The 12,994-nt window shown below is 32.1% G+C and overlaps 1 protein-coding gene across 2 annotated transcripts in view; it reads left to right on the top strand.

Annotated features, from left to right (window-relative positions):
• Positions 1-491: 491 nt before the first annotated feature.
• adarb1a (adenosine deaminase RNA specific B1a) overlaps positions 492-12,994 on the top strand; it is a 35,808-nt gene continuing 23,305 nt past the window's right edge. Inside the window, exon 1 of one of the 2 annotated variants that reach the window (XM_056447227.1) lies at positions 492-594. In XM_056447227.1, coding sequence (XP_056303202.1) covers positions 495-594 — 100 coding nt within the window. In that variant the 5' untranslated portion in view covers positions 492-494. Of the gene's footprint in view, positions 595-12,109; positions 12,136-12,994 lie in introns of those variants that run through there. The other variant, XM_056447226.1, reaches the window with a different exon arrangement.

Raw genomic sequence — 12,994 nt, 5'->3', positions numbered from 1 at the left:
TATAAAATTACTAAACGTACTACTTTATGGAAATATTAAAATATTTGTATTTTTGTTAGAGGAACTGCCATAATTAATGCATTTGTATTTATTTATTTATTTATTATTTACTTCAATTATTTATTTTACAATATCTAAAAACCAATTTTACGTAACCTCAACATATTGCAATCTTTTATTCAATTTCATTCATTCTAATTATGATTTCATTTAAAAAAATCTTTAATCCCATATTATAAACCTCAAAAGTGACAGAGCAACCTTCAAAACTAAAGAATAAAGCAAAAGCAAATCTCATAAAGTGTGTGTATCCTGGTGTGTAACGACAGTGACGTGTGTGTGTGTGTGTTAAGAGCAGGTCCGTCTTATAACAGAGCCGTCAGTTTTCTCTCTCTCTCCACTTCACATCTGCTCTCCTCCTCCTGCTCTCCATCTCTCTCTTCTGTGTGTTAGCGTTAGTGTTAGCGTCAGTGTCAGTGTTAGCGTGCGCCGCTATGGCTCAGTGTCAGAGCTGCTCTCAAAGCATGGGCTCCTTTTACTGCCTCGTTCGCAGGAGATTCAAGAGGAGACGCAAAAAACGCTCCGAACGCAAAGGTAAAACTGCTTGACTTTAAATCAGAGTTTAGATCTTAAATGTACACATCTAAGGTTCAATTTTTGGACTACTTATTTTTTTCCTGCTTTTGATAAGTATAGATTTTAGGTACTGTTTGTGCAAATTGTGCATCCATTTTAGTATTGTTTGTGAATCTTTTTTATTTGTATGTATGTATATATATATATATATAATATTAAATATGTCATAAAAACAGATTTTGTTTTGCCATTTTAAAATGATGGCTTTTTAAGGATAGAGAATTAATAACTTAAATAACGCTAAAATAGTTTTTCACTTTTAAAAAAACAATTTTGGTCCAAAAAATTATAATAAAGGGTTGTCGATCTATATAAAAGCTAAATTGCATGAAAAAAGGGGAGGAAAAAAATCTAATCATTGATGTTTAGTTTAAACATTTGTCATAAAATGTATAATCATAAGCATTTATGTTTGGAAATATTTGCTATGAAATATTTAATTACAATTGTTTACTGTAAACTTGGCCATTAGATGTTTATCCAAAAATATTTACTGTAAATCTTTGCCGTAAAATGTTTAATTGTAATAGTTTACTGTAAACTTTTGCCATAAAATGTTTAATTGTAATAGTTTACTGTAAACTTTTGCCATAAAATGTTTAATTGTAATAGTTTACAGTTATTTTTTTGCCATAAAATGTTTAATTTTAATAGTTTAGTTATTTTTTGCCATAAAATGTTTAATTTTAATAGTTTACAGTTATTTTTTGCCATAAAATATTTAATTGTAATAGTTTACTGTAAACTTTTGCCATAAAATGTTTCATTTTAATCGTTTACGGTTATTTTTTTTGCCATCAAATGTTTCATTTTAATAGTTTACAGTTATTTTTGCCATAAAATGTTTAATTGTAATAGTTTACTGTAAACTTTTGCCATAAAATGTTTCATTTTAATAGTTTACAGTTATTTTTGCCATAAAATGTTTAATTGTAATAGTTTACTGTAAACTTTTGCCATAAAATGTTTCATTTTAATAGTTTACAGTTATTTTTTTGCCATAAAATGTTTAATTTTAATAGTTTACAGTTATTTTTTTGCCATAAAATGTTTCATTTTAATAGTTTACAGTTATTTTTTTGCCATAAAATGTTTAATTTCAATAGTTTACAGTTATTTTTTTGCCATAAAATGTTTCATTTTAATAGTTTACAGTTATTTTTGCCATAAAATGTTTAATTGTAATAGTTTACAGTTATTTTTTGCCATAAAATGTTTAATTTTAATAGTTTACAGTTATTTTTTTGCCATAAAATGTTTCATTTTAATAGTTTACAGTTATTTTTGCCATACAATGTTTAATTGTAGTAGTTTACTGTAAACTTTTGCCATAAACTGTTTAAATTTCATAGTTTACTGTAAAATTTTGCCATAAAATGTTTAATTGTAATAGTTTACTGTAAACTTTTGCCATAAAATGTTTAATTGTAATAGTTTACTGTAAACTTTTGCCATAAACTGTTTAAATTTCATAGTTTACTATAAAATTTTGCCATAAAATGTTTAATTGTAATAGTTTACTGTAAACTTTTGCCATAAAATGTTTAATTGTAATAGTTTACTGTAAACTTTTGCCATAAAATGTTTAATTGTAATAGTTTACTGTAAACTTTTGCCATAAAATGTTTAATTGTAATAGTTTACTGTAAACTTTTGCCATAAAATGTTCAATTTCAATAGTTTACAGTTATTTTTTTGCCATAAAATGTTTAATTTTAATAGTTTACAGTTATTTTTTTGCCATAAAATGTTTAATTTTAATAGTTTACAGTTATTTTTTTGCCATAAAATGTTTCATTTTAATAGTTTACAGTTATTTTTGCCATAAAATGTTTAATTGTAATAGTTTACTGTAAACTTTGCCATTAAATGTTTCATTTTAATACTTTACAGTAAACTTTTTCCATTAAACGTTTAATTGTAATAGTTTACTGTAAACTTTTTCCATAAAACGTTTAATTTGAATAGTTTACTGTAAACTTTTGCCATAAATGTTTATGCGTTCACTTTTGCTAAAAAGTGACATTTATCGTGAACTTTGCCATAAAATGTGTCATAATAAATGTTTGGTGTAATCTTTTCCATCAAATGATTTCCTTTTGCAAAACGTTAACATTTTATGCCACTTTTCTTGGGTATACCGGCAGTTGTCAGTACTTTTCGATTCAAAGCATTATTCAACTTTAAATAAACAATAAAATACTAAATAGCAATCTGAAACTTTTTTACGTTTTTCATTTTAAATTTCAAATGTGATCATTGGGGTGGTGCGATGGCTCAGTGGTTAGCACTGTTGCCTCACAGCAAGAAGGTCGCTGGTTCGAGTCCCAGCTGGATCATTTGCCATTTCTCCCTGTGTTCGCGTGGGTTTCCTTCAGAGTGCTCCGACTTTCCCCACAGTCCAAACACATGCGCTAAAAGTAAATTGGATTAACTAAATTGTCAGTAGTGTATGAGTGTGTGTGAGAATGAGGGTGTATGGGTGTTTCCCAGTACTGGGTTGCAGCTGGAAGGGCATCCGCTGGGTAAAACATGTGCTGGAATAGTTGGTAGTTCATTCTGCTGTGGGGACCTCTGAAATAAAGACTAGGCCGAAGGAAAATGAATGAATGTGATCATTTTCAGTGCAAAAAGGCTCCTGCTGGTGCTCCTAAATTTTTGAAGTTGGGAGCACTAGTGCTACCAACTTAAAAAATGTTAACTTCGAGGCTTGTTCATGTTTGGCATGCCCACTAAGAATACAACCTTCCTTAACCAGATGGTTTTCAACATATTAGAGAATGTTACCTCAGTCATGTTGTGGTAATTATTTTTCAGTTGACTAGTTGCACATAAAAAAATCTAAATTGTGAATTGGTCAAACTTGAGCAAAACAATCTAGATTTTTATTTTTTGCCTTATTGCTCTGTCCTACAAAGAGCACTTACTTACTTTGTTTATATGAAGAAATTACTTTTATTTGTTAAATTTAATTGATTTAGGGTTTGAATAATGGGAGTTATTGGCAGCTGGGGTGATGATGTTAAATTACAGAAATTTACCAGAAGTTTAAATTTGGAAATTTCTGTAATATACTGCCAATTTCTGTAATTTAATGTCCGTTATTTTACAGTAAGTTTCTGTACTTTAATGTCCGTTATTTTACTGTCAATTTCTGTAATTTAACATCTATTATTTTACAGTAAGTTTCTGTAATTTAACATGTTATTTTACAATAAGTTCTATAATGTAATGTTCGTTATTTTACAGTAAGTTTCTGTAGTTTAATGTCTGTGTTTTTACTGAAAATTTCTGTAATTTAACGTCTGTTATTTAACAGTACGTTTCTGTAATTTAGCGGGTTATTTTACAGTAAGTTCTGTAATTTAATGTGCGTTATTTTACAGTAAGTTTCTGTAATTTAATGTCCGCTATTTTACTGTAAATTTCTGTAATTTAGCGTCTATTATTTTACAGTAAGTTTCTGTAATTTAACGTGTTGTTTTACAGTAAGTTCTGTAATTTAATGTTCGTTATTTTACTGTAAGTTTCTGTAATTTAAGTCTGTTATTTTACTGTAAATTTCTGTAATTTAACGTCTGTTATTTTACAGTAAGTTTCTGTAATTTAACGTCTATTATTTTACAGTAAATTTCTGTAATTTGACGTCTGTTATTTTACAGTATGTTTCTGTAATTTAATGTTCGTTATTTTACAGTAAGTTTCTGAAATTGAACATCTGTTATTTTACAGTAAGTTTCTGTAATTTAATGTTCATTATTTTACAGTAAGTTTCTGTAATTTAATGTTCATTATTTTACAGTAAGTTTCTGTAATTTAATGTCCATTATATTACAGTAAAATTCTGTAATTTAACGTCCATTATATTACAGTAAAATACTGTAATTTAACGTCTATTATTTTACAGTAAATTTCTGTAATTTGACGTCTGTTATTTTACAGTATGTTTCTGTAATTTAATGTTCATTATTTTACAGTAAGTTTCTGTAATTTAATGTTCATTATTTTACAGTAAGTTTCTGTAATTTAATGTTCGTTATTTTACAGTAAGTTTCTGTAATTTAATGTCCATTATATTACAGTAAAATTCTGTAATTTAACGTCCATTATATTACAGTAAAATACTGTAATTTAATGTCCATCATTTTACAGTAAATTTCTGTAATTTAATGTTCATTATTTTACAGTAAGTTTCTGTAATTTAATGTCCATTATATTACAGTAAAATTCTGTAATTTAACGTCCATTATATTACAGTAAAATACTGTAATTTAACGTCTATTATTTTACAGTAAATTTCTGTAATTTGACGTCTGTTATTTTACAGTATGTTTCTGTAATTTAATGTTCATTATTTTACAGTAAGTTTCTGTAATTTAATGTTCATTATTTTACAGTAAGTTTCTGTAATTTAATGTTCGTTATTTTACAGTAAGTTTCTGTAATTTAATGTCCATTATATTACAGTAAAATTCTGTAATTTAACGTCCATTATATTACAGTAAAATACTGTAATTTAATGTCCATCATTTTACAGTAAATTTCTGTAATTTAATGTTCATTATTTTACAGTAAGTTTCTGTAATTTAATGCCCGTTATTTTACAGTAAATTTCTGTAATTTAATGTTCATTATTTTACAGTAAGTTTCTGTAATTTAATGTTCATTATTTTACAGTAAGTTTCTGTAATTTAATGTCCATTATTTTACAGTAAATTTCTGTAATTTAATGTTCATTATTTTACAGTAAGTTTCTGTAATTTAATGCCCGTTATTTTACAGTAAAATTCTGTAATTTAATGTTCGTTATTTTACAGTAAATTTCTGTAATTTAATGTTTGTTATTTTACAGTAAATCTCTGTAATTTTAACGGCTGGTATTTATGTAAAATTACAGATTTTTTACAGTGTAGCCTAAAACATAGTAAACACAAGAAAATAGTTGTAGTAAAAAATAAAAAATAATAATAAATCAGAATAAACTATAGAATTAAATCTATCTCTCTTAATCGACTTAATACACAAATACACTTCATTACACATAGACATCACCTATATGATATAAAACAGCAGGTTTTATATGATAAAATTGCATGTTTATTTATAATAACTTATATTTGATTGTAACTTTAATTTAAATTGATTGTAATGTAATAAAGTCCACCTTTTATAAAGCTGCTTTTGAAACAATAATTTTTGTGTTATACAAATAAACGTGAATTGAATCTCTCTGTGTCTCTATCACTCTCTCTCTCTTTCTCTCTCTCTCTCTCTCTCTCTTTCTCTCTCTCTCTCTCTCTCTCTCTCTCTCTCTGTGTGTGTGGACTGCTGAAGGCAGCAGATAGCAGGTTCAATCCAGACAGCTCCTCAACTGTGAAGTTTAATCCGTCTCATTAGGACGGCCACTTCACGCCGCTAATCTCTCACTGTTCCAATGCCAGTCCAGTCCAGAACAGCGATCCAGCCGGAAATCAGAGAAAAGATTTGATCAAGCGCTTGTTTTCTGAACGGGATGACCTTTTAATCCCCTGACACCTTTGCAGATACGCGTTAAGGCCTTGATGGACGGAGGTTTTCCATGCTAATTTATAGCTCGTGCTTTGATGGAGATGCTGATAAGCCATTGTTGTGGTTCAACACAAAGCCTTTCCTCTTCATAGGAGCTTGTCTTTGTTTCTGTAATCCTCTTTACAACCGCCGACCTCTTGGTTAAGTGATTCGCAGTTTGGTGTATGCTGAAGGAAGGAATGGAAACCATTAACGCAATCTCACGGCAATTCGTAACTTTATTATTTAGTGGTAATTTATTTTAATTTGCATGATCTCATTGCTACATTCTAGTTTTGTTGCTAAATGGAGAACATGGATTTTATTGCGAGCTTAGCTGTGCTTTAGGAAGACTGAAAAACAGCGTTGATTCGTTCGGCGCCATGTCTGAGAGCACTACATCCTTTCTGAAGTGCACCCAGCTCTGTGAGTTCATCAACTCCTTCAGAAACTATACCTGGATGATGGAGGCTTTCAGCAGTGCTTCCGACTGAACTGAGCCCAGTTTGATGAGCTGTTGTCAGGTGTCAGCAGGATGATTTCCCCTCGGGACACGCACTACAGGCGCTATGTCATAATCACGCCCTTACGAGAGCAAGCTCATGATTAGTTAAAGACTGAATGACAATGAAGAAAAGAAAAGTTTGACGTCATCCATCCGTGACACTTTCACTATCCCACGTTTTGAAATGATTCCTTACAGCAAACATAAACAATCTGTAGCGGCGTGTCTTAATAATAAAACCAGGAAGAAAAAACTGCGAATCATGAATTGCGTCATTAAATTCGGAGCTCCTATTGGTTCTTGGATTGACGCTCATCGCAGCTGTTGTCACACTGCAGGAAAGTGTCTGAAATCTTCTGACACTGCCAGAACTTCATCAGAGGAAAAATCTGATCGCAACGGGCACTAAGCGGCTGTCTGTGAACATGTCAAACCAACGATCAAAGATCACAGATTTCAGCCTAGGATTTCAGGAATCTTTTAGGATTTCCCAAATTTGTCTTTTGATGACAAAATCGTGGCTGAAATCTCACAGTGTGTCTCACAGCTTTAATCGATTTGCGCAACTTGCGTGTTGAGCATGTCAAATGCACAAAATGTTCAGTTCGCGCCGCTTCATTCGTGCAAATCGCGTCATTAGTGCCAATTGTGCTACAGGATGTCTATTCACATCTTTGCATTGACTTGACATGTAAATCACTCGTGTTTAATGATTCATCTTCATATGGTGTGAACGCACCATTAGAAACGCATCCAAATTAAAATCTTTAACTCTCTCTCTATATATATTTGTATATGTATGTGTGTGTGTGTTTAATTATATATGTTTTTAATATTAAGATTTTTTTCTACATTAATACTGAACATGAAATATGAATGAATGCTGAAATATTTAGAATTAAAATTACCTATTATTTTAATATTCCATTTCATTTTCACACACTCAAAAAATATCTTGTTTACTCGTTCAAACTGCTTAATTAAAATGAGCTGAAACAACACAATTCTTGTGATTTTATTGAGACAACTTAATTTTTTATGTTCACATAAATATGTTAAAAGTGTTAAGTCAACTTAATGAATGAATTGTGTGGAACCCTGCATTTTTTACAGTGCATATACTTTTTTTAAGCAAGTAGTTTGCAAATTTAAGATAAATTACTTTGCTGCTTTCTAAGAATAACTCTGTAATTGTAAATAACTCTTAAGCAGCCATTGCAAACATTTTGGAATCTGCCATACAAAAAAATACACACCGAAAAAACACCCTGCAAGTTCCTTTTGGATGTCTCTTTGAAAAAAAAAATATTGAATTTTCACCAGAAATGGGCCAGAGCAAATTAGATAAACATGGTCACTTAAGCGTTTCTACACTCAGCACCGTCGTCTCACCCGCTCAAACATGGGAGATAAAAAAAACCCATTTCCTGCAGACCAACTGTAGTGGAGTGAAGTCCTGAGGGACGCAGTGCGAGTTTAATCTACCGGAGGGGGGAATAAATTCAGCATTAGCTCAAGCGCTTCAGGTTTGACCAGCCGAAAAACGGAGCGTGTCCAGCCCACCTGTCCTCTTCCTCTCACTTTCACACGTTTCTTTCTGATGGGCTCACCGATAGATCCGTCTCCGTGGCATGTGGTCTGGTCTGGGGCTTTGCAGATAAAGTGTGTTATCTGTCCCACCTGCTCTCACCCGAAACATCAGTGGCACCTGTGTTTGCTTCTTTAGACGCTCCTTCATGCGCCACGGATAATGGAGGCCTTTTCACTTTCTTAGAAGTTCTCGAGGTCTGAAAATAAATTGTGTAGTTGTTTACTTTTGTCGCCCTCATGTTGTTCCAAACCTGTCGGACTTGCTTTCGACTGCTGATGTTTTTGAACAATCGTGTGATTGCTATTGGCAATGGAATAACATCAATTTGCACCCCATTGACTTTCATTGTATGTAGGTTTTTAAAAATGTGTATATATTACAGATGTACAAATCAGTTTTTTTTGCCCTCGAGTTCAAGTCATTTGATTTTGAGTATTTTGAGTCAAAACTATAGCAGCCCAGGTGTGAGAGACATTAAAATCTATTGCCTTCCTGAGCACTGGCTGAGCCAAAGTGATGCAAATGCTAAAGGCAAGGTCCCAACAATTGTGCCTTTTTCTTTGGGTGATACTTTCAAGTTGGTTAGGGCAGGTGACCTCAGGATCTATTCAAGACCCTAAAACAAGATCTTCAACTAAAACTAGTCATGCCCATTTCCTATGTCCCCACCTACAAACTCTGCCCCCTCCTAAAACACAAAATACACAGGAAAATTCTGTCTCAAGTCAGACTTGTTACAGACTTGTAAGAGACTCCTGTAGGCTCTTGCAGACTTGTGGACTTCTTGACTGGAATCAATGTTTTCCAACACATATTAATTCACCCTAATATACATATACCTATAGATATTTTCAACAATGGCATGACAGCTTTGGGCCATATAATGGAAGTTAGTTAGCTTCAAAAAAAAACACACACAAATTTGGACTTCCACAATGAGACAAAAAGAGAGGTGTTTTTCTAAATAGTTTCACTAAAAATAAAAGTCATGCTGATTTGAATGACATAAGAGTGCATAAACTAATTTTGGGCACATTTTAGAACAAGTTTAAGCAGATATTTGCAGGTATTCAGCTTGGAAAATTTACAGCACTCACAGTGCATTTTTCTAGCTCTCTTTATCTAATATTGGTGTGTGTGTGTGTGTGTCAGGTTTACTCACCCTCATGTTTTTCTAAACGTGCATGACTTGATTTCTTCTCCATATACCCTGATCAATGGCATGACTGTTTTGTCCATATAATAGAAGTCAATTACACTAAAAAGTGAAAGTCCTGCTGGTTTGTAATGACATGAGGGTGAATAAATTATCTTTCAGGAAATTTAAGAGTGAGATTTACCAGATCTGAAAACCTCACTGCACTCGTTCTCCATGTATCTAGCATTATTTATTTATTTATTCTCTCTCTGTTTATCATGTTTATTCACCCTAATGTTTTTCCAAACCTGTATTATTTGCTTCAACAGATATTTTGAACAATGGCACAACAGCTTTTGGCCATATAATGGAAATCAGTTAGGTTCAATGAAACCCACAAATTTGGACTTCCAAAATAGAGACAAAAGGAGAGGTGCATTTCCCAAATGACGTAACTCGCGGCTGAACTATTAAAGTACGTATGTTTTTTAAAAATTATTATTATAATAATTATTATTATAATTATTTTTATTTATTTATCTATTGCTTTCACAAGCTTTAGAGATGTAACATAAATTCGGCTTATAAATAATAGGTCACCTATAGTTTTCGTTATGAGCCATGGCTGTGTTCAAAATGGCATCAATGTTTTCAAAGTGCACTACGAAGGGAACGCACATTGTCAACATTAAGATCACTAAAACTGAACTTTAAAAATACTTTGAAAGCAAATTACACCTAAGAGTGATGACTTTAATGTTTTTTTTTTTTTTTAAATCATTCCAAGTTTAAATGTTAAAACGTTCAAAAGGAATAGGGCTTAGGGGGGATAATGGTGAAAAGAACACAACCAGGAGCTATTCTTCTAACTACAGCTCCAGAGGTGTAGTTGCAAGCGTACAAGTTTGCAATGCAGTTTGCGAATGTTCGTTGAAGCGATGGATTTGGGAAACGTCAGATCAACAAACTATGTTTGTAACAATGGAATTTGCGACCTTAGTTGGCTAATGATGGTTTTCTCAAACGCACCCCTGGTTTGAAATGGCGCGAGAGTGAAAAAAGCAGATATTTGCAGGTATTCAGCTTGGAAAATTTACAGCACTCAGAGTTCATTTTTCTAGCTCTCTTTGTCTAATATTGGTGTGTGTGTGTGTGTGTGTATGTGTCAGGTTTACTCGCCCTCATGTTTTTCCAAACGTGCATGACTTGATTTCTTCTCCATAAACCCTGAACAATGGCATGACTGGTAATGGAAGTTAATGGGGTCCAAATTTGTGTCCATTGACCTCCATTGTACAGACAAAAATAAGGGTTGTTTTTCAAAATATATAATATTGTTTACACTAAAAAGTGAAAGTCCTGCTGGTTTGGAATGACATGAGGGTGAATAAATAATCTTTCAGGAAATTTAAGAGCGAGATTTACCAGATCTGAAAACCTCACTGCACACGTTCTACATGTATCTAGCATTATTTATTTATTCTCTCTCTGTCTCATGTATATTCACCCTAATGTTTTTCCAAACCTGCATGAATTGATATCACTCCATATACCTTGAACAATGGCACTACTATTTTCGTCCTTATAATGGAAGTCAATGGGGTCCAAAAATAAGGGTTGTTTTTCAAAATATATAATATTGTTTTCCAATAAAAAATGAAAGTCCTGCTGCTTTGGAGTGACATGAAGATGAATAACTATTTTATTAAGGCGATTTTTACCAAATGTTATAAATCGCAAGCTTGAAAAACTCAATTTTTTCAATCTTTCTTTATCTGTTATTTATGTGTGTGTTTGTGTGTGTCAGTGAATGTGTGTTAAATGATGAAATCGCTTGATTGGCTTTACGAATTGACACACAGCCCTGCCACTGCCCATCGAGTCCCAATGGAGTCGGCACAAAATGAATGCTGTCATAAAGATTTTACAGGTCCTGTGGTGAAGACATGGCAATTCTGGCAGACGCTAATTGTCTGGAAGAGTGCAAGCTTTATTTGATACTCGAATACCAAATCCTGTGACCTACTGGTACCTTTGTGAACTTGTAGAGTTCCTAGATGCCATGACTCAAGTCTGGTTTGTGCCTACAATAAACAAAAAAGCAATCAAAAAAATACATAAATGCTTATTTTTGTAGGTTTTTGTATTTTTTAGGGTTACATATGGTTAATATATTTTAAATGAATACAGTTGTCTTTGTAATTGCATTTTGTCTGAATGTTTGTGTTTTAAAATGTAAATTATATTCAGTTAATAGTTTAGCACTGAGCTATGATAGTTTCCTATTGATGGGTTGCAGCTGGAAGGGCATCCGCTGCCTTAAACAAATGCTGGATAAGTTGGCAGTCCATTCCGCTGTGGCGACCCCAGATTTATAAAGGGACTAAGTCGAAAAGAAAATGAATGAATGAATGAATGAATGAATGAATGAACTATGATATTTAACGTGTTTTACCATATCAAATATTTTTTTAAAAACTATTTTTTGGTATATAAACTAGCATTAATCTCAGTTTATATCTCATTCTAAGTATAAACATGTTTCCAAAAATAAAACAAAAATAAATTCAACAGGACACATTTGAATAAGGGAAAACATAAAGCTGTATTATACATATTGTTTGATGCTTGACAAATCCTTATCCGTTTTTGACTTGTATATTGATCTGTTGTCCTTTTTTGTGTCCACAGGAATCATCAGCAAGACAATGAATGAAGGTAAGCTGAACGTCTTGAGTGTCTAGTAAAATTGTGTTCAGTTAGCTGCATTTTCATTCATTTTTAAAATAAGAATATATTAAATGATTTTTTTAAAGAAGCTCTGGTCATAAGACCATACCTGTCAACATTGGGATCTAAAAATTGGGGAAGTCCTGATCAGGTTTTTTTTGCCCCCGCCTCCGAGTCATTTGATTTTAAGTATCTACCGATACCGAAAGTCGATCCGATACTTCTATAATACATAAAAAAAAATGAAGAAGAGTGAAGAAACAGATCCAGGACGTTGCTTATTTTTTTATTTAATTCACCTTATTTTAACATTCAACAATTTTGTTAACAAACAGAGCACTTCTGTGAGGTAGCTTGAACAGTCAAGTAATAAGTAACATCAATTCTTCACTTTTTGACTTTAGTGCAACAGTAAATATAAAAAATCCAATATAAAAACAAACAGCACCTCAACTTAAAATACCCGGCAGGCAATCCCAAGTTTACATATCTCACAGTTTGCTATGACCATGTTGTCATCATCAACTTTATAATATCTCCAGACCGCAGACATACTCGCGCTTTCTGCTTCAAGCTGCTTCAGTGTTCTACTGTGTCTCTGCAACAAAGTGATGTCATGCCGCGCGTGTTGCTGTTTCTGTGTAGTCAAGACAGAGGTATAACTCTCTGCCACCGCATAACTATAAATGTGTTATAAAATAATGAGAATATGTACAGTTGAAGTCAGAATTATTAGCCCCCATGTTTATTTTTTTCCCCAGTTTTTGTTAAATGGAGAGAAGATTTTTTTCAGCACATTTCTAATCATAATAGTTTTAATAACTCATTTCTAATAACTGATTTATTT

Source organism: Danio aesculapii, chromosome 22, assembly GCF_903798145.1.
Source record: "Danio aesculapii chromosome 22, fDanAes4.1, whole genome shotgun sequence".
Classification (NCBI taxonomy): Eukaryota; Metazoa; Chordata; class Actinopteri; order Cypriniformes; family Danionidae; genus Danio; species Danio aesculapii.
Note: the sequence above shows the minus strand (reverse complement) of the source record. Positions and strands in the feature narration are given on the sequence as shown.